At 45.0% G+C, this 22,217-nt stretch overlaps 1 protein-coding gene across 2 annotated transcripts in view; it reads right to left on the bottom strand.

Moving 5' to 3' along the window:
- The window catches only part of MGAT4A (alpha-1,3-mannosyl-glycoprotein 4-beta-N-acetylglucosaminyltransferase A), a 79,033-nt gene extending 73,775 nt beyond the window's left edge, over positions 1 to 5,258 (bottom strand). For both annotated transcript variants that reach the window (XM_065631120.1, XM_065631111.1), the window contains exons 1-2: positions 5,150 to 5,258; positions 787 to 1,101 (exon numbers count right to left, since the gene is read on the bottom strand). In XM_065631120.1, coding sequence (XP_065487192.1) covers positions 787 to 880 — 94 coding nt within the window. In that variant the 5' untranslated portion in view covers positions 881 to 1,101; positions 5,150 to 5,258. The remainder of the gene's footprint in view (positions 1 to 786; positions 1,102 to 5,149) is intronic.
- Between the last annotated feature and the right edge of the window lie 16,959 nt (positions 5,259 to 22,217).

Genomic DNA, 22,217 nt, shown 5'->3' with positions numbered 1-22,217 from the left:
TATATAAAAAAGTAAAAGTTTATTACATAGAGTAGTTATTTGATTTCATGAGATCGCTCATGTTATTATAATAGATACATTTCCCATTGCCTGGTCAATTTGCTCATATTACTTTATTTCTGATCTCATACTCAGACAAGGAATATTTTACATTTCCTTCAAAGACAACAAGAAAGGTCTTTCAACAATGTTGACTGGCAGTTTGCCACTGCCATCACTGAATCATCAGGGAAGACAGAAAGCAGCACCAAAAATAATAATAATTCTCCAGCCAGGTCCATTTGCCATATGTTAGAAAGGAAGAAAAAAAACAAAGCCACCCATAACAACACCACCACCACCACCACAATCGGAGAACACATGTTTTTCCAATGACCATAAACCGGGAAAACAAAACAAAAAAAACAAACAAAAAAACACCAAAATAAGACAAACAAAAAAACTCCCCAACAAAGAAAAACCCAAAATAAGACAAACAAAAAACCCCAAACAAACAAACAAAAAACCACACAAAAAACCCCCACCAAAACTATAAGCCTGGAGCAAATCCTTCCTCCAACAGCAGCATTTCTTTTTTTCTTCTTCCTTTTCTTTTTTTCTTTTTAAATCAGGATCACTCTAAGTTAGTTTTCCTGAATCTACTAGCACGTGTTTATACCTCACCAAGGCAACACCTTCTGGAGCAGAGGTAGTCAACAGGTAATTTAAAGATTTCTAGCGCAGAGCAGCACTGCACAGCCATACAGTTAAATGAAGGTCAATCTGATTTTGGAGCCTTTTACTTACCTTTCCCATTTTGCCACGCAGTATACCAGGACAAACTGAGGAAAGTAGTAATGAAAACTAACACGGTGGCCACAGTTCCATTTCGGAGCCTCATCTCATTTCAGCATCACAGTTGTTTATGTTCTATTAGCGACGAGGACCTGTCTGTTGGGCTTGCTGCAATGAAGTCAGCTCAAGTCCACCAGCAGCAGCTGGCCAACAACACCACCAAACGTAGCTCTCACATATCAGAGGTGTCATAAATCAATCCTTTTCAAACTGTTGTAAGCCTTCTTATAGTTCTCATAAATAAAACTTCTCCTTATTCTTTTAGTCCTGTTTAAAGGAAACAAAATTTAAACAGATTATGCTAGAAATACTTACAAGAGTCCCCCACATACCAAAATACAGTGAAGAAATACTACTGCATGCTCATTATTGTGGCTTGCGTATATCCCTCTTACACTGCCTCACTCTTGGCTCGGGGAATAGACCTTATTAGATTAATTTGTTCTTCTCCTGTTAAGACTGCCTGTATCTGGAGGAGCTGTATTTCACACAAATTCGGTCGTTAAAGGACAAACATACACATCACCGACATTACAATTTTCTCATAAGCTCAAGGCAAGCTCATGTGTCATTCTGGCAGGTGATGAACTGATACAAGGGTTGTTTTCAGGAAGCCAGCAACTCAAGGCCCCACTCCTAAGTACTCACTTTGACAAAACTCCTCTGAAATCAGTGAGGACTAATGTAACTGCAGCAGGAGAACCATCCCCAGTGAACTGAGAGACCAGAGCTTTCAACAGCATTTACAAACCTATATCGTTCATCTTCCTCTGCTCAGCGCAAGAATATTTGATCCATCCACAATAGCTTTTTCCTATCTTGGCTGCAGCACGGACGAGTCACACATGCAAAGACTGTTCAATTTATACCAGCTGGCAACTATGCAAAAGCCCCACAAAATGCCATGATATGACCATATCACTCTATCTCCACCACACAGGCACATGGACAAAACAGAAATTACCCACGGTTCAGTTTTATTTCAGATGAAGGCTCCATATCCTGAGATTCAAAATCCTCAACTGACCAAACACAGCCAGCATCTAACCACACTATCCTAAGTGAGCAAGACAAACAGAAGAGTGAAATAAATTTGCCAACTTTAAAAGATGGGGGGGCAGGCAGATTTGTTTTTAAAGCACTAAATCGTCCTTTACAGTAGTTCAGACATCAACATTTGGCTTTCTTTTAAGGCACTGACAGTTTTTCACCACTATAAACTACATCTGATACAAGTATGCTACCCAGCAATAAATAGCTTTCTCTGAATTTTCTTTGGAAGCAATCTCTGTCACTCTTTGGCCTGGGTGCATTTAGAACAACAGGAGGAAAATACTTTTTTATTATTCTGGTACCAAGAGATTCCAGTCAAATTTGAACTACTCTTCCCAAGCTTGTATCACAGCACACACTAACTTTACCGATGAGTTTGCAAAACAAGATGTAACGAAGAGGCACAATTAAATGAACAGAAGAGAACAACAAAGTTGCAGAACTACATGCTCTTGCATTCAAATCTTGGTCACAAGATCCAGTTTACAGAAAGTGTTTACCTTCGGACTGTGATTACCTCAAATGCTAGTAACGTGCTTTGTTTTGAAGAACTTTACGCGCAGGTAGGTTTGTGGCTTTAAACATTAACTCAGAAATCACAGAGTACCTATGAGGAAGGGAACAAATGCAAGTACACAGTAAGCAGACAAGATGGGTGGTAAAATTCAGTAAGAAACAAAATAATGAGCGGGAGTAGAAAGAACTGTGAAAGGCCTCATGATAGAAGAAACCTGAATTCAACACAATGAAAGATAAAGACAACTGGGAGACCTATAGAAAGTGAACACGGACAGCACGGCATGCCAGGAAATATCACCAGCACTTTGAAGAGGAGATGGACATAATAAAAGCCAGAAGTACAGGCAATAGTAATTAGGTGAGAAGATAAAAGTCTGTGTGAACTTTAATAGCAAGGAAAGGCAAAGACCTTAAAATGCCAAGGTTTTATAAGGTCTGTCTACAGGAATTTAAGAAGTTCAGGTGATTCTCAGACTACCAGAATAAGAGACTAGGATACTGACAGGGCAATGACACTAACAGTTTAACACAGCTAAAGTGGCTCTGAAGCAAGGATGCCTAAACTGTAATCTACCATTAGCATTACTTTAGCAGCAGTCAGATCTCTCTGGAGCAGCTCAGGTGTGCACAAATGACCTGGCTGCAATCTAGACAGATTATCCCACTGGGGGCAACAGACAGCTGGTCCGACATGCAAACAAGAGAGGGCAACCAGGAGGGTAAAAATATCATCTGATGATGCAAGGAAAGTGAACCACCTGCCTTGCCAGAAAACTTGGGCATCACTTTTACAATTGCTGCAATAAAATCAAGATGACGTGTTCAGGGCTTCTTCCTGTGCTATTTGAGTCCACGGAAAAATACAGCTTGAAATAATTCAGAAAACAAAAAACTAAACTAAAAACCCCGGTAGCAACATGATTAAATTAGCAGTGGGTATGCACATAATTAACAATTATAATGGTTTAGAGTTGGCTGGTTCTGCTTTTATCCTTCTCTTCTGGTGCTGTACCCACTCCTCTTAGCACAGGCACCAGCAGCTCAGCAATACTTAGATGATTATTCAAGCGTTTCACTATATCAAACTGCATACATCAAGGCCATGCACAAACCAGAAGCATTCCAGCTTTTAAAATTGCATATAGTTAAACCAGCAGAAACCAATGTGTAGACACATATAAGTTATTTAACCCCCAGGTGGTCACTTGAGGTTTGTTCAATAATTTACAACACAAACTAAAGAAATTTAGCCAAGGGGTAAGCCAGTTAGACCTGACATTACAACAGGGTATAACTAGATAGATGAAGCCTATGAAATTTTCCAGTGCCGTTACAACCTGAACCTTTCCCACTGCGGTCTGACAGGAATGACTCTGGTAGATGCTGAAGGCCGTGGGTACTGAAGGTACCTGGCACCTCTCAGGTGCTGAGAAACACCTTAACGAACCACATCTTACATAAACCAAGAAGTTGCTGTATGCATCCAGACACTCCCAAAATACATACTGAGCGTATTTCCAACTGCAAAGCATAAAACCCGGTGCACTTCAATGCCCCTGCAAAGGCTCTTTACATAGTTGCTGAAGGGTTAGATGGTGCAGGATCAAAGCACGAAGGGTGCCAGACTTCTGAGCGGGTGACGCACCTCCCATCCAGCCAGGAGGTGCAAAACCACCCACCGCGGCAGCAGTGCTGCATTTAAAAGGTTTTTCTTTAAGGCACGGGAGAACGGTCCACGATTAAAAGACAACGCGAAGGAAAAAAGCTGGAGGAGATTCGCCAAACAGAGGCTTTTCCACCTTATTCCACCCCGAAACGCTCCAGCAACCGGCGCGCCGCCACCCGCCGCCGTTGACGGCCGCTCCCCGCGGCTGGCCGGCGCCCTGCCATTTCGCAGCCGAATCCCCTCAAGCACCGGGGAAGGGGGATCCGCTGCCGCCGTGGGAACCGTCCCGAGTTAATCGGGACCTTCCCCGCTGCCCCTCCTCCCCGGTCGTGGCTATTTAGCCGGGGAAGCGGCGAAAATCAGGCTGGGGGAAGATACGCACCGGCCGCCGCCAGCTCTGCCGGGCGGCAGAGGGCGAGAGCTGACGGAGCGGGAGGGGAGGGAGAGCGACGGTCCGGGGAGCTGCGCGGCGCCCGGGGCATCGGAGGGAGGTTGTTTGGTGTGTGTGTGGGGGGAAAAGGAACAAGGACGGGAAACCGCGAACTCCGCCGAGCTCCCCTCCTTGGGCTCCCGGCACGCAGGGAGGAGGAGAAGGAAGGGCGGACAGGGGGAGAAGGGGCAGCGGCAGCAGCGCTCCCCGGGGGCTCCTCAGCCGGAGAAGTAGGGGGAGCAGCGCCGCTCTGCCCCGGACCCCAGCGCCGCCCTCCGCACGCCCCGCGGGCAGCCCCAGCACGGGGGGAAAGCGGGCAGGGGGTGGCAGCAAGTCCCGCTAAGGAGCCGCAAGCACTCGCCGCCCCGCAGGTGCATGTGAGCGCGGACACGCAGACGGGGGAGCCGGACGGGCCCCCAGCCTCCCGCCTGCCCTCCCTGCAGCGACACCGCAGAGACCCGCGGCTCCGGGAAGAGGAGCGCCGCCGCTCCACACCCACTCCGGAGAAGAGGGAGGTCCGGCCCTAGCCTCCCAAAAAGCCGAGTGGGTTGCAGCTGCTGCCGCCGCCCGGCTGCCGGCTCCTCCAAGCCGGGTCCGAGGGCGAGCACGGAGGCCCGGGACCCACGGAGCGCCGCTGCCATCCTCACCTGTGCGGTGCGCTGTGCTCCGGCAGGGGGAGCCGCGGGGCGCTGGCGGCGGGCGCGGCGGCGAGCGACTGTGCCGGGTCGCACCGGAGCTCCTGCTCCCCTCGCCCGCCCGCCCGCCCCTCCGCTCGTCAGACCCGGCTCACGCAACCGCACACGTCCCGCCCCGAGCGCCATGGACCCGCACGGAGCTCCGCCCCGCCCCGCCCACCGGCGCGGAAAACCACGCCCACCGGCCGGGCGCCGTCCCGGTCGGCAGCCAATAGGCGCCGCGCCGGAGCGCGCCGTTCATTGGCTGGGCGGCCTGTCGCTCTCTTCGGCGGCGGCTATAAATTCGTCAGTCTCGGGAGGGCTCTTTCAGTAGTCGTGCTGGGGGCTGAAGAGCGGGAGTGGCGGGCAGCTGCTCTTTCTGCAGCATGACCCCCGCCCCCTTTAGGTTGTGCTCTTTGGGGTTTATTGTTCTGGAAGAGCCCCAAGAGAGGCTGAGCTGCTACTTGCTGCCCCAGCACTCGGTTACTCGCTGCCCTGGGGTCAGCTGCAGGAGATCCATCCTTTAACTTGTCTCTGGTTGCTTCCAGGGTCAAGCCCTCGGCCTGCTGTGTATGGGTATGTTTCTATTACTGAGAATAAATTGAGTTCAGCAAAAGATTTCTCATGCTGCTGGTCAGTGCCAAGCAAATTGGTTGTGTTGGTGCTGTGTGTGATGCGCTTGTTCACCAGCGATGAGAAGTCACAGTTGTGAATTTTACCTCTCTCAGAGCTAGTATCAAGGACTGGGTGAATTAAAGAGCAGCTTGTTGCTTCACACCAGTTAAATGAGCTCTCTGTCCTTTGTACCGTTCACAAGTGTGGCTGTGAGGAGAGCCTTTGGTGTGCTGCCCAAGAGGCTGTTAAACATGGACAGCTCTGGAGGTGTGAAAATGGACTTGCTTTTCTCCAGAGGGTTGTTACTGTGTAACCAATGAAAGAAAGTCGGTGGCAGCTTTCCTCTGTGGGTTCGTTATTTAGGGTTGTGATGTTTCTGTTCTGTAAGTAATCCCCTATCTTCAGTGGTTTGTTTCATGTTTTCCAGGAATTTCAGGCATGTTTTGGAGTCTGAAAGCTCCTGTTAAAATCAAATAACACCCTCAGGTTAGGGTAGGATCCTATCAGCCTTGTGAGAGCGCTACTCTTACCGTATAGTGCTAACTGCTTAGCAGTGTTCAATCCTTTTGACTGACTTGATGGCTTCCCCTTTTTGCCTCCCACCTAATTTAAACAAAGTCTACAGTACACATTTTTACTTTCAGTTAAGGCTCTTATGCTATGTATAGTGGGACAGTTCCCCACTAGAACTTTATAAACTGTTCAAAAATCTTTCTAATTATTCTGTCTGAAGAGTGAGATTTAACAAGTCTCCATAGTTTTTTTTTTTTTAACCAATGCTTAAACACATTACAATATTTTTGCACATTTGGATAACTGCACAGTAGCCCTCAGTGATTTTTCTGGCTTTCTCAAAGCTTGCAAAGAGGAGCTGGTGGCAACTCAGGCAGAGTGCAAAAAAGCAGCTCTGGAGAAGTTTGCGAGGTCTTGACACCCAGGCTGTTCTGTGATTTTATTCTTTGAGCAGTGAGAATTTATTATGTAAATGTATGCTTCAATCCTCCCTTTTATAAAGAAGTGGAATGAAGTGGATTTTTTTTTTAATTTAAAAACAAATTCGGTACAATAATTTTCAAACAAAAATTAGTGCATGTGTATCCTCAAGTGCACACACATGCATTTACAGCAGAATTTTCTGTAGAGATCCCAATAAGCTAAAGACATTAGAGCCACCATTGTTTGCCTGTAATAGATTAGTGTTGCTTAGGGATATGAATTTCTGCATTTCTGTGCCGGAAAAAAAACCCCGGTGGAGACATTTTCGCATAAAAGTCCTTTTGTCAGGAGAGCTCAGTCTGCTGAAGAAAAGACTGTTACAGGATGAGTTTAATGATAGTTATTTCACAAGGACTGTCTGAGCCTTCCTACTTTTTGATCTTTCATGGATTGAGCATTTGCATTAGGAAGGTTTACTGACTGGACCTTGATGGTACCCTATGACCTTCCCCAAACAATAGAGTAAGTGTAATGTGGTTGTTTCGCAGTTCCTCTGACATCTTCCCCTGAAGTTAGTTTCCTGAGAAGGTAAGCAAAGTTCAAGCCAGGAGAAAAAAAAAAAAAATCAACATTGCCCTCGTTGGACTTACTATAGCAATAATCAACTGGCTCTTGGCATATTCTGCTGCTTGACATGTGGAAAAAGTGTGCAGTGAAGGAAAATGCTGCAGCTGCCAGAGGAAAGGAATTGGGGCTGTTTGTCTGACACACTAAAATATCCCTTAATTCTGGTGGGGGTGGCAGCTCCCTTTTAGGCCTGAACAACATATAATGCCAGCAAATTTTAAAATTCTTTCTTCCTGCTGAGTTATTATTTCATCCTGCAGCCACTACTCTTCAACTGGAGTGTCAGCTTGAAATTGGAGAAGATTAAGCACTTCCAAACACTTTGTGTTTAAATGCAACTGTTGAGGTGCTTTAAACCTTGACAGTGCTTTAACAACTAAAATAGGCAAGACTTGAGGGAAGAAATTATTTTAGAAGATGGGAAGTTTAAATCCTTAGTGTTCCATCTTTAGATGCTGAAAAAAACCAAAAACACAACACCCCACAAACACACACAAAAAACCCACCAAGGGGCTTGCTTGCTATTATATACCAGCAGGAAAAAAAAAAGGGGGGAGAAATGCATAATCTTATTTTGACAGAGAGGAGATTTCATGCTGGGAAATTTTGCTAAGGTATTACCTAAATGTCAGAGCGAAGACAGAGTGGCAAAAGATGCTCCAGGACTGCTGTAATTTCAAGTGTGCTGTGGTGACTGTTTCTGGCACACCTGAGCTGCCGACTTCTATAGGGCTGTGCCATTCCTGCCATTCATCAGATTTGGAGCTTGTTTTATCCAGGCACTTTTCCCGATGCATTCAGAAGCATGACAGCATTTTTGTCCTGGCATTTCACTGTGCTCGTGTTCTGGCTTTCCCAGGTGCTAGGAAGGATGAAGAAAAGGTAGAGGTGCTTGGCAGTGGCAGCAAAAGTCTTAATGGTCGCTTTGCTGAAAAATGGCTGTCTCTAAATTGTCTGTATCTTCTGACTGAAAATTGAGTCCTGTCTCAGAGACAGGATTTGTTCCCAACCTGCCACTAACCTTGTTTTTTACAAGATCAAACACCTTGGGATTCTCAGTGTGTCTACCTCCATTTCACCTCAGTTTTGCTTTTTTCAACTGAAAGGCTTTAATGACATAATTTCTTTGTTTGTTTTTTCCTGTATGCTAGCTGGACACCTCACTCAGTGAAGCTGTATCTCTGCTGTGCCTTTGCTACACTCCCATATTAACAGTAAAAATTAAGAGAGGCACAAAAACACCCGGTGTGTATCGGGGAGGGATTGGTAATGGTTGCCTCCTGCAACCAGTCTGTGCCCAGGCTGTCTTATGCTGTCCCTACGGCTGGTGAAAGGAAAAGCAAACTCGCCGCCTTAAACCTGGTGTGCTGAGGAGCTGTGCATCAGCTGATGGTGCAGTGCGGGGAAGATTTGAGGTCCTCACCTGGCACCACGGCAGGGCAGTAGAAGACCAGGCTCATGAGGAAGGGATAAAGGGATGTAGAAAATTACACTAAAATGTGATTGTAGATACAAATGCTTAGTAGCCAAAAAGTGCCACATTTAGGAAATCTTTATTCTGCCTTTTCTCTGACTACGTTATGAAATAATCTTCTGTTACATGTTGTGATGCTGCTGTTCCACACAGATCTGTGTCTCACTCAAAAGTCAAGTGTGATGGTGCCATCCATTCCAGTAGGTGAATTGTTGATCTGCTTTAAAAAGATAAAAACTGACATAAGAGAGGGCAAATAATCTGTCAAAGAAGTCTATAGAGAGGGTAGGAACAGAGCTCGATCTCCAAACTCATTTTTTCTCTACCTGCGCCCCCACATCACCGTCATTTCGCTCACTGCGGAGGTTCTGTCTGAGCCGCAAATACCTCTGCCATATGCTCAGAGGTGATGAACACACATTTATTCATTGCCTTCTGAAGGCAGAGACTTTTAAACACATTCCTACTACTACATAAACATAAACCTGGAAACCGTGAAGTTCATATTGTGCCAATATTGCTGACGGTAGCTGAGGTCCAATGCCTGGGTAAAGAACAGTCAGATACAGTTACTGTTGAAGAGATAGTCCAAGCAAAAGGAAATCACATTCAGAGTTAAGGATTTTGATTGCCAGCTCATTTTGCACATGCCTGCTCCGTGGTACACTCTCTGCTAATTTTAAAAGACTGAAAAATTTTCAGGGAAATTTCAAGAACTAGCCTTTGTGCGTTGGACTTCATCATGATAAGAAAAGCACACTGAGAAGTTGTCTCCTTTCCCTTACCTTGGAGTAACTTGGTGGCTGGTCCACCAGCAGCAGACTCAGGCCCTCAGTGAGTACAGGATTCTGAAGGTACTCTGCTGAAGGTTTGTTTTACTCTTTCCTAACAAAATTAAATATAGGTCCAGACAGCATGAGGAAAGAATCCAAGTCAACTTTCACAGGCAAAAAAAAAGGTATTTTAGAAGGATCTGTAAAAATCCAGTACATTGTCTCACTGGTAGATGAAGCTTTGGAGGAGACTGTGACTCCTGTACCAGTCTTAATTATTTTTGTGCAGAATTGTTCCAAACTGTAAAGATTTTCTAGGTCCACTCACTGCAAATGCCCAAATACCTACTTGAACAATGCACAGTTAATGCTCTAGCATATTTGCCAAAGATGTGGAGCTTTGTAAAACCTGAGCTAAAATCTGCAAAAACAATGCAAATCTAAACTTCTGACTGCCAAGAAACACAGACTAAAACTTTATACTCCAGACTTCTGGCACAGGTTCCGCTGCCAAAGAGTGGGCTGGCTGCACGTTAGTCTTTGCATCATTTTCTTTGTCTCACCTCTCTTTTTGTCTAGTCCAGCCGGGCTCTTCATCACCAGTCCTCCTTCCCACAGAAAGGCAGGGTTGTGCAGGACATGGTTCAGTCCACTTCATTAGGACCAGATGTTAAAGAGTCAAAACCAGGCACCAAACTGTTGGCTAAAACCTGATTCTGGGGCAATAAGCCCCCTCCTACTCTTGCCCCGTCACCCAGGAGATGTCTGATCATTGGGTGTCTCTTTCTTTCACTGAAGGGCAGATCTGGACAACTTGTGCAGACCAAACTGGAATCAAGGGGTTGCTGCCACATCCCTTCACTTTTTGTTGTATTTCTAGTGGCAGCCAATAGCTGCAGCAAGAACTCGGCAGGTGGAGGAGTGAAGGGAAAGTTTCCTGTGCTTTCTTGCACCAGCTTGACCTCTTTCTTTGTAAAGAGTACGAGGTAGAGGATGAACTTGGTGCATGTTTTCTGCCAGTAGACACAGCATGGGGCAGGGGTTGAAAATTCCTTCTTGCAGCAAAAGATGAACAGAGGGTTGGTAGCGACAGGTGAAGAAATGGGGTTGTTTACAAGGATGGAGCAGGCTGTCTCTCCATGAATAGCATGTGTGATCCTCTGTGTTCATTCTTGGCAACTTAATTCCCATCCAAGACTGTATATGTGGAACCCAAAGCTTGAGACAACGGCTGAGTGAGAATTTGCACTATCTGCAGTCATGGGCTGTGGCCTGCCAACACTTGATTCAGCATTGCCTCAGTCGCCAATAAGGCATAGCCCTCACTTTTGTACTTCTCCTGTGCCACTCTCCTGTCTTCCCTGACTGCTTTGCCTTCATAATCCTGTACTGAAATTGTGAAGAACAACCAGAAATTGTTAAACTTGTTTTCACTGAGAAGAGACAAATTCATGAGCACCTTGGCAAAGCATGACCCTGCAATGTGCATCCTTCTAATCGTGTCCAGCCCCATCACATCCAATGTGGGTAAAATGTTCAAATCTTAGGTGCATCCCTAAAAACTGGTAAGGGGTTATTGGTCTCCCCATCAACCTGCCCTTTCTAAACTTTACCCTGAGAAGTGTATTCACTGTGCGTGTCATTCCACACCACAGCAGGGTCACAGACAAGTGGGCAAAAAACCATTCCATGGAGGACGAGAGCTGTCATTTGAACCCAAGGTATGTGCAAAAGTGATTCAGTCAGCAGCTGATTTGGGGCAAGGAGAGAAGACAGAAGGAATGATAGCTTTAAACCCTGTTGCTTGAATTACCTATAGTACGTGTCATTAACCTTAACTTGTATCCCTCCGAGACACGCACGGCAAGTGTCAAGACAATCCCCGTGAGCGTGTGGACTCTGCAGCACTGGAAATAATTATCAAAGCCACTCCCCGTTTAAGCTGGCAGAACTGCTGTTCTGCTGTAGTGAGAAGAGCTCATGCTTTGCCTTTACACAGCAGGGATCCAGGCTGTATTAAGTCGTCCTGACTGGCCCTGAAGGCTTTAGTGACGTTTCATTTGAGCGTTCTCTTTCTGCCGATTTAGAATCCCATCTCCTCCCTACAAAGCAAACCTGTAGTTATTCAAGCAATAGTGGAAGATGGTAAGATGGCAATGAAAACATAGGTAGGACAGGAGCATTCTTCATGGCATTTAGAAATGATGAGTGTGATTTCCCACATCTTAGGACTTTTTAGACCAAGGTTTTAGGAAAAAGAGAAATGAACCTCAATCAGACAGGAGCCCTACCTGTATATCTGGAATAACATGTAAGCAGCAACAGCTTGGCACTGCCGCAGCTCCAACAGACAACAAAAATGACAGTAATAACATAAGAGCTTTGGGACTATCAGACAGCGCCATCCCCCAGGAAGGACACTAAGGACATACATTTTAAAATGAAACAGTGTATTCCTTTCTTCACAGATTCAAAAGGAGCTTTAGATTCCCATCTCCACATGCAAGCTAGGTGTTCAGCCTCCTTTCAATTGCATGCAGATTACTCTCTTGGCACACAAAGGGAAACCGGCAGTTTAAGAGCAGTATGTTGATATTGTGTTTTATTCCCCAAAAATACTTTTCAGAATGACAGCTCCCACTGTGATCCCACCTGCTGTGCAACCGCGTGGGCAAATGCTAATTCCACCCACCAAACGCGCAGGTAATGAGAGTGAATGGGACGGGGGTCAGGAGCAGACACCAGTCAAATCCATTAAGTACCACTGGCAGCTGGAGCACACTGAGCAATTAATAAACTCTTTCTGAACTTTGTAACATGTCAGCGATGACGGATTTGATAACTACACTGGCTGTATCACTAGCATATCGCATGGATGTGTACTGTTACTGCTACTCCTATCCTGAAAGGAGCAGAGCTGTAACAAATTACAAGGCTGACGCATACAGAGTCCTTTGGATTTGAGGATGATTACACGTTAACCCTAGGTGACAGAGTTGTGGCATGTGTACTAAAGTGTTCAAAGTCAGGCCTCAGGACGACTCATCTCAAGATGAGCGTGTTTATGGATAATTAAACCCTAGAACCATCAAGGGCCGGGTTTTGTCCCTCATCACTAGCAGGGAAAACTTAAGGACAAGGTGGAGAGCATCACGTTGGATGAAGAGCATCATGTTGGGCACTGCGAAAGTGGGCTTGTGTGGAAAGCTTTCCTCCCTGTCTCTCCCATGCTGCAGGCTGCGTTCCAGCCCACAGCCCTCTTTGTCCCCCTGTGCTGAGGTGAAGTTGCCAGCTGTAGGAGGGTGAGCCCAGGGCTGGCTTTGCTCCCCAGGGACCACATCTGAGAGGGTAAGTGGTTCTCAGAGGGGAAAACTTCCCACCTTCTCCTTTGCAGAGTGTGGCTGCAGCCTGACTCTCAGCCTTCCTCTCACTCTCATCCCGTTTCATCAGAACCTGTTTGTATTTTTAAATCACAGTGATACCATATCTGCTGCTAATTGCAGCCCAACAATACCAAGTTGGAGTGCAAACAAGGCCATCATCCAAGTATTGTTTGGCATAACCAGAATGCTGCGGTTGTGAACATTTGCATAATGTTTAATTATTTAGTCAGAACATAAAATTTGTCTCTCTCTCAAAATGTTTTTATGAAATGTCTCAATAATTAAACACCACTATGTTTATTAACAGCAGGGAAGATTCATGAAATGTATTAGTCAGAAACAAGCAAGTAACTACATCTTGCTACAGTAATCAAAATATGCCAGTCCAAAGTATGTCCCCAAGCATGGCAAACACCAGCATGAACTCCTATGTGCAACCGAGCAGAATATGATTAAAAGAATAACAGTTCAGCAGCTGTACCTCGGAGGGGTCAGGGAGCCAGAATTCGATGGCTTAATTCACTCATTAATCAATATATATTATTTTGAGAAGACCGATTCAATTATATTGAGTCAGCTGAAGTGACCCCTGTGCCTATGAAAGGTAAAATTTGGTGTCAGCTGGAGGCCTGTGCGTTGTGCCGCAGTCTGGGGAAGGCTTCTGCAGGCTCCTGCTCCCCCACGCTGCCTGTTGGACCCACGTACTGGGTGACAGGCCTACGTTTGCACCCCTTGTGTGGGACCTGGGAGCAGGGAGGTGTTCTTCATGGCGTTCTTCTAGGCAATTGCCCGACAGGCTGAAAAAAAGTCAAACAGGATCTAGGAAAGTAGGCAGAAACATGTGATAAAAACATCTGTCTTGACAACATAGGAAAAGGGTTCGTTCCACAGTGTTTCTACCATTGTTTGCTGATAGGGCAGAGAGGTGTGTAAATAGAAAAATTCCCCTAACATGAATGGTCAGAGTATGGGCTGAAGTTGCTGGATGTGTTGGGGATGTCCCCAGCACCAGGCAAGGCCTGGAGGTTCTTTTAAGCAAGTAAAGCTGACAGGCTGCAGAGGAAGAGACGGACACTGGCTGTCACACACCGCAATCCAGCTCAGTCAAAATAGTTTCTGTGCCCAAGTGTAAAAGCTGCAAATTATACTAAATTGTTTGAAGGGAAGGCAGAATTCAGGACCAGAAATTGTTTCTTGTTAAAGGAGTAATCACCAGCTAAATTAGGAGGAAGAATGTCTCATGTCCTGGGAACAAGCATTTGCCTCTAAAATCAAATATTTTAATAATTTGAACATACTACCTTACATATAAGAGAAGCATAAAATTCGAGGGTTATTTTATTTAGGCCAGATGGAGATTTTTTATTCTGCCTTTTAAATTCAACTTTATACTTCAGCTGTATTTCAATAACATTACACAAGAAATTAAGCTTGTGTCTTTCTGCCCTCTCAAAACTCATCTGTTACGTGCTAACAAGGATTCCAAATTACTCGAGCCAATTTCTGAGACATGCATATAGTTAAGAGAATCCCTTTTAGCCCATCAGTTACATAAAAGCAGCCAAGGAAACCACCTCTTTTCCTCCCATATCCTTGGTGTAACTTCTAAGACTCAGGCTGAGTGTTACTGTTTTGCAGGACTGTGCTGAGGGTCGTGTCAAACAGGAGCTGGTGAGGGTACGGATTACTTTGGTGGGTAGACTTGAGGAGCTGTTTGTGCAATGGGGTAAAGCAAATGGGGAAAACTGCACAAGTCTACCTGTTCAAATAGCCACCCTCTGCTTTCCCCCCATGAAAATGTCAGTCCATATAAGCAGGCCCTGCCAACAGATGCTGCTGTTTTCCTAAGGCAAAGCAAAACCCTCCTTCTCGTCTTGCTTTTGGGAAGTAGGTCACAGTAAAATCTGCCTCCCCCAATCACCTGTCCATGATCATAAAGTAAGATAAATGATATCGTCACGTTTATGGGGGAAATTGTGGTGTGAAAAGGCAATTCAAAAGCTCAGTGTCTCTCTGGAGAGCAGCTGACAGCACGATCCACCATCGAAAGTGCCTTGCAACCTGGTGCCCCGGGGTGCTTGTGCCCTGCTCTCTGCTGGTGAACCGAACTCAGTGGCTGGATGGCACGCTGAAGAAATGCAGCCTCCCTTTGACAGCAGGCAGCCCATTGCGGGCTGGGAAACAAACTGAAAATCACCGAGGAGGAGGAGGAAGCAGCTAGGAACAGTACAGGAAAGACATGCACCTGTTGGAGAGGGTCCAGAGGAGGCCACAAATATGATCACAGGGCTGGAACAGCTCTGCTGTGAGGACAGGCTGAGAGGGTTGGGGTTGTTCAGCCTGGAGAAGACAAGGCTCCAGGGAGACCTTACTGCGGCCTTTCAGTACTTAAAAGGGACCTATAAGAAAAGTGGAGACAGACTTTTTAGCAGGGCCTATTGTGACAGGACAAGGGGCAATGGTTTTAAACTAAAGAAGGGGAGGTTCAGGTTAGACATGAGGAAGAAATGTTTTACACTGAGGGTGGTGAAACACTGGCCCAGGCTGCCCAGAGAGGTGGCAGATGCCCCATCCCTGGAGACATTCCAGGCCAGGCTGGACGGGGCTCTGAGCAACCTGATCTAGTTGAAGATGTCCCTGCTCATTGCGGGGGGTTGGACTGGATGACCTTTGAAGGTCTCTTCCAACCCCCAAAAAAACAACCAACCAACCAAAAAAAAACCCACTACCACCTAAAGGCAGTAAGAATTCCCTGCTGAGCGGTAAAGGTTGGCTCTGTTATCTCTAGCTCCAAGTTCTTTTTTTTGCATTGCTTTTCTTCCTTCTGAGGTCGTAACACCACCTTATGCAGGCCGTGCCCACCAAATTTGATAACACGTTGTCCAGCTGGGGTTAATGTATGGTTTGCAGCATGCTGTTTGCAGTGTGCTGGCAGGGCCTTGCCTCGGTTGGCCCTTGTGTTTCCCATCCTGTGAGCTGGATTTACTGCACCACTGAACCACCACGTAGCCCCAGGGTTTGAAAGAGCGTAGGGGTGAGCTTTGAAATGCCACGATGCCAGGGTATGGGGAGTGACTTGCACCACAGCTCCTCATACTTGAGAGTCTCTGTTTTTTTGTGGTTCAAAATAAAGTCATGAACCAAACAAAAGGCTTCAGTAAGCAAAAAGCAATGCCTTGTGCCTACTTGAGGGGAGCGCTGCAGGAAGAGGCAAAGGAGTTAAAAGAAGTCAACCATTGTGTAAAGGAGTGGCCAGATGAGGAGATGATGTCTGTTTTGCCTGGACAGGCTCAGGGCCTTATTCTTCTGCCTGTCTGCAGGCAGCCTGCCCATCAAAATTATCTCCTGTGCTGAGTGCAGAGAGGATGAGCCAACGGCTTATTAAGGAGTCTCTGTTATTTCTGCTGAGAAAGGTGGCTTTTATTTTCCTGAAGGGTTATTAAGTGAATTCTCCTCTGGTCATAACTCTGGATGTTTTCCTCTGGCCTTTCCAGATGGTTCTCCTTGGTTCTTCAATGTAAGCAACACTTTGGAGGGCTTTACTGATAGTCTTATTAAATTCAGGGGTTGGGAAGGAATAAAAATAACATGGAAACAGGATTTCCTTGGGAGACATGATCACCAGAGCATGATGTGGGGCGAACTTGACTCTGCAGTTCAGCAGCTTCCAGTTTCTGCAACGGTGTTGAAATCTTTGCAGCACCTTGGGCTGTTCCTTGCACAAACAGTCCCATGACTGGAGCCCAGAGACAAGCAAACACCGTTGCCTCACCTCAACACGGTCTGACACCAGCCGCTTGTTGGGGAGGGCAGCATGGGTGGTGGTTGGTGGTAGGAGGGTCTGGCTGGGTTCCTCTGCCTCCTCGCCATCTCTGATGGGGCCATGTTTTCCACGGTCTGGCCTAAAAGCAGCATGGGTGGCCTGGTTACCTTGCCCTCCTGGAGCTGCTGGCATGGATGACAAGTGACAGCGTGGAAGCTACGTGCTGGTAATCATCGCAGGACCTGTTGGTGCAAAGTGCCTTTTTCCAGTAGACAGTGAACGGACATTTCTTTCTTTTTCTTTCTATTCTTTTATTAAAATGTTTCTCAGGCAGAGTTGACTTTCAAAGGCCGGGTAATAAATTACATCTCAATTCTAAACTTTGGGAAAAAATGGGGACTACTTGCTACAGTGAGTTAAGAGGCTCTCAGACAATATGGTACCTGGCTCAGCATCCTTGAATAAGCTTCAGCGGATTTAGGAACATGCAACATCTACCATTTCATATGCAAATAAGTAAATAAACAAAGCAAAAAATAAATCAACAATAGAAGTATTCAAACTGAAGGTGTGTGAGAGGAAGGAAGGAAGGAAGGAAGGAAGGAAGGAAGGAAGGAAGGAAGGAAGGAAGGAAGGAAGGAAGGAAGGAAAATGGTCCTCCATCACTTTGCTTCAGGAAAAGCTTATGCAGGCTTAGCTGTGTTCCTAACAGTTCCTAAAACAGCGATTTGGGATCCCAGAGATGGAGATAGTCCAACATTTTCCGGACTGACCTCCATTTAAGCTGCCTTAGGTGAGCTAGAGAGGTTTTCTTCTGGGAATGCAGCCAGTGTACATAGAGAATTAGAATTTGCGGGTGAAGAAAAGGCACTGCGAGATATTGTAAACAAAGATGTTCTGAACGGACTATGTAAATACATGTCCCATCAGTCTCCAGCTACTTTGATGCAGAGAATTATCTGGGAGTAATAATCCATAAAAGTCTTCACGTGGTATTTATTTTGTGAAGTCAGAGAATAACAGATCCATGCTGCAAAAATGCAGCGGTTCCTGTTGCTTGTTGAGCAGCTTGGTGAACATCAGGAATATGTGAGCCTGAGACCTGTGCTCACTTGGAACCGAAACGCCTTCTCCTACCAGAGTTAATCCCCTGCAGCCACTCTGTGCTGGATGACACAGGGTGACATTCCCTCGTCCAGGGTTTTATGACATGCAGCACTGCCCAGTGTTCACAAATGGCTTTTTCTTTTTTTGGACTCTGTAACAGTACAAAAGTAATCTTCTAACCGCAAACACAAAATCCTGTAATTAAACCTTTGTTACCCACAGCAGAGCACTCGTGTATACAAAGCAAACATTTTGGCAAGTTTATTATGCTCCTTGAGACTAAGAGGGAATTAATGGCGTTGCAAAATTACAGCAAGCTGCTTGCTATGCCACTGCTGGATATTTTCACTGGCAATAAGATTTTATATTCCTCTTCATCTTGAAAAAAATGCAATAGATTTAGTAAACGTTTTTACTGTCAAAAGCAACACAGTGCACAACACCAGATCAAAGTAAAGGCCAGAGGGATATTTTGGCCTTAAAAATTGATTGCACTTTGCTGTACATTAAAAAACATGTAGCTGTAATTTTTTACTTAAAGTTACTAAACATTAGGAGGTAGCTAATTAGGATAAGCCAACTAGTAAACTGTGTAAGTCATCAAACCTAGAATTTTTGTGCTGAAAGATGCCCAATAGACACTTTCATTTTCATTGTGTGAAGTCCTTCACCGCTGGGAAGGACAACTGCCTGCAGACTGTCACCTTGCTCGTCACACGGGAAGCCAAAGATGTAACATGCAGCACTCTTCTATTTTTCAAGTCCATTTTGTTGTTCTTTGACTGTAATTCCAGCTGTGTTAGTTTATGTGCATGAGTCACGAACAAAGGGTGAATTTTTACATTGTATTTCACTGCTAGATGTTATACACCAACAATATATATTGCAGCTGCCTGAGCAAAATGGATCAGCCTGAGTCAGTCATATCGCTTCTCAGCTGGAAAAGCACAATGACCTCCTTAGGAAAGCTGATGAGATCTGAAAGGCTGATGGCACCGAGTGTGAAACATAAATCAGTTCATACAGAGAAGAAAAATGTATTTCTATTTGCATCTTTCCATCGCCACAAACGAGCCATTTGACCAAAGAAGAATACACAGGCTCTAGAACTATTTTTTGCCTACCAGCTGACAGGACAGCTACAGCAAGACCAACTTGCTTAACCTTTTGACTTAGAATGAAGAAATCTGGGTACAGATTGACACCGTAAGAAAATAAAAATTCCCCCTAGTCAGTCAGATCAGAGGTTCAGGTGGCCACATGTCTTCTCTTGCACAAAGGCCAGGGCCATTGGCAGTGATAGGAGTATATGAAAAAGATAAGCCCACCAATCACACCTCCTCCCAAAGCTTTTCCCAATCTCCCAGGCCAAGGCCCTGGCTTTCCTGTTGAGCAGCACTTGATGGATTTTTGTCTTCCATGGCTTTGTCTAGCTGCTTATTGAAGTCAACTAAACCTTTGGAGTTGACAGCCTCCTGTGGCAATCAGTTCCAGCATAATTGCGCATTGCATGAAAAGTAGCGCATCATGTTTCTGCTTCTCTGAAGCGTGTTTTGAGATTCCTCCATAATTATGGCAGAATTGGTCGAGGTTCTGAGTTCATTTCATGTTGGCTTGGGCAGCCTGCAGGATTGCAGTCCCATTCCCTTGGAGGCTGGGTGCAGGTTGCTGATGGGTTCATAGGGTTCCACAAAGCCATCTGCCACGGCTCACGGCAGTCATTCACACCCACTCGGTGCTAAAAACTGAGCATGAGTCAAGGCAGGTGAAACCTTAAGGCAGAAATACCTGGACCACGTCACAGTCAATGGCAAAACGCAGGCTGATGTCCACACCACACCTCCTGCCTCAGCATGCTCCCAAATTCTGATCCCAAATAGTGCATGAGGAGCAGGGCTGTGCTCCCTGAAGAGCTGATTCCCCTCACCTTATCTCCTTGACACATCTGCAAGGTTGGGGGGACATGCACGGCCTTGTCTCCTTGAGATTGTGCGAGTCTTACCACAATACCTCTGCCTTTCGCCTCCATTATTCCTGAGTATCCGTCTATGAAAACAGGAGATAGTCCAAGAGACTTGTACCCTTGTCCATACAGCTGCACAGGTCACGCTCCAGGAACTCAGTCATGATTCAACAGAGTTTTAATAATTTTAAAAAGGGAGAGGATTATAAGGAGACAGACCATAACTTTAGCTATATTTCCTTAAAACACTGTGCTCTTTGCATGGAGTGGCAATAATTGGAAAATACCAATTTAGTCTTTTTTATGTATTATATTCCTTTAATACAGAAACTACTTTTTCTTTCCAAGATTGCTACAAAAGGTAATAGCAAATCTTAAAATTACACCTTATGCTAATGAGTTATTTATTACAGAAAGGGTGTTTAGGAGAGAGAGAGAGTTAAGATGTTTTTTATTGTACCTGAAAAATGTACCTATTTATACTGTAGAACCTAGAATATTATTTGACTACCTCCCAAAAAATCACTTGAGATTAACAACTGTTCATGCTTGCTCATGGGGAAGCAACTTGAAAGTTGTTTGCACAACCAACCTTAGGGCTACAGAGCCTAAGGTTGCGTGTCCTGTAATTAACTCTCTATTTCTCTCGTTAATCTGTTGAACAGAGAGCTGCCTTGCCACTTCTCATTTCAGCAGGTATGTCCACACCGCTTTTTGTGACCTGCATAAAAGAGAAAATCCCAGGCCAGTTGGCAGAAACTCATTTGAGTCGGGACCAATAACAGCTACTGTGATGGGCTGGAGCATGTCTGTCCAGTGGCTGCATCACATCTGTCCAGCAGCTGCATCAGGCCTTCAGCAGCAATGCAGGCTGACTGGCTTTATCCAATGGCTTTGACAATAAAACTTGTGTTTCCTCCTCCTATTTTTGACAACAAAAGACAACCTGTCTGAAAACCGTACCAGTGTCTTGGATGTTCACATGTTCCAACACCCTCTTTCTTTATTCAATACAAAATGTAATTGTCACTGCCGAGTTTCCTCCCTACTGCCTTAGAAAAGGTAAGATTTTGAAACTGCAAATGCAGGTGTTAGGAAATCCTAGGTTTCCTTAAGTTGCCCTACATTTTTCCAAAAAGACTGTTAACGTGTCAAGAAAAAACAAAATCACAAATGTATACTTAAATAAACCCAGGGAGTGCAGTGCTGAGGTAATACTTCACATGTACATCCATACACAAAGCAAAATGCTTGCCTTAGCTTGCATCTAGTTTCAAAGAAATTCCCTAATGGGGTTTGTCGTTTGCTTCTTTAGCTCGCAGGGAGGTCTCGAAATATATTCAGAGCGATTCTGGTCAATCAGCAGCAACGATTTCTCTTGTCAGTCTCATTAAACAGGTGAAGGTGAAGACCCTGGGAGACTTCGTAAGTGGGAGTTCCAAACTGGTGGGGGAGACTCAGGCTGATGAGCATGCGAATTTTATATAAAGGTAGTAAGTACACAAATGCAACACAGTACTATTTTTTAATAAGATTAACTAAGATAATGTAGGGGGTGATATGTGAAGCTGATACTGCAATGAAGCTCACAGTTTTTACCAGCATTTCAGTTTGGACTCTAGCTCAAGGCTTTTCAGTTCTTATTTTTCAAGTAAATTCATAATTTCTACTGTTCTACGCTCCTAATTGAGAATGATGATTTCACACAAGGGAAAACCAGTTGCAACCAGATAAACTCAGGTAGGAAAGTAACTGTGAATGCATTGATGGTCTTCCAACTGCAGTTCAGTTTCCTTACTTTTCACCTGCTTGCAAACATTGTACAACCAAGGTAGCTCACAGAAAGAGCTGAGGAATTTTTATTTGTGACCATGCATAAATGTGCGTATTAGTGCCTCATGAAATGTAACCTAAGCCCAGAAACTGTATCACTTGGTTTGGCAAACACGCAGCTCAAGCAACACATTTTAATGTAGTACTCACTAGCAGCTATTCATTAATACCTCCATGGTCCAAACAGCTTTGATAGAAAGAATGTCAGGCGATTCTAGTGAAACACATCAACAGAATAAGGTTGTTAGTGCACAATTTATAAATGTAAACAGAGAAAACCATAACAAATAGAAGTTGCCAGCAACAACAGAAGCTCAGCAAAGTTTAGCAAAGGTCCTGTTTCAATGCAAATGTCATTAAAAGCAGAAAACGCTGGAAATACATAAGGCAAAAGTTTTATTCTCCAAAGTGTAAGTATATCCTTAGCATAATTTAAGTAATCCATTGCCATTGCAATCCTGATTGCTACAAAGTCGAAGGTAAACTTTTTGACTGTACCTATTGCACACTTTCTCCACAGCTGTATAATAAAACCCTTCTCATGTATCAAGAGATTCTTCACTGTGA

Source organism: Caloenas nicobarica, chromosome 1 (genome assembly GCF_036013445.1).
Source record: "Caloenas nicobarica isolate bCalNic1 chromosome 1, bCalNic1.hap1, whole genome shotgun sequence".
Lineage (NCBI taxonomy): Eukaryota > Metazoa > Chordata > Aves > Columbiformes > Columbidae > Caloenas > Caloenas nicobarica.
The sequence above is the reverse complement of the archived record's forward strand: the minus strand, read 5'-3'. Positions and strand labels throughout refer to the sequence as shown.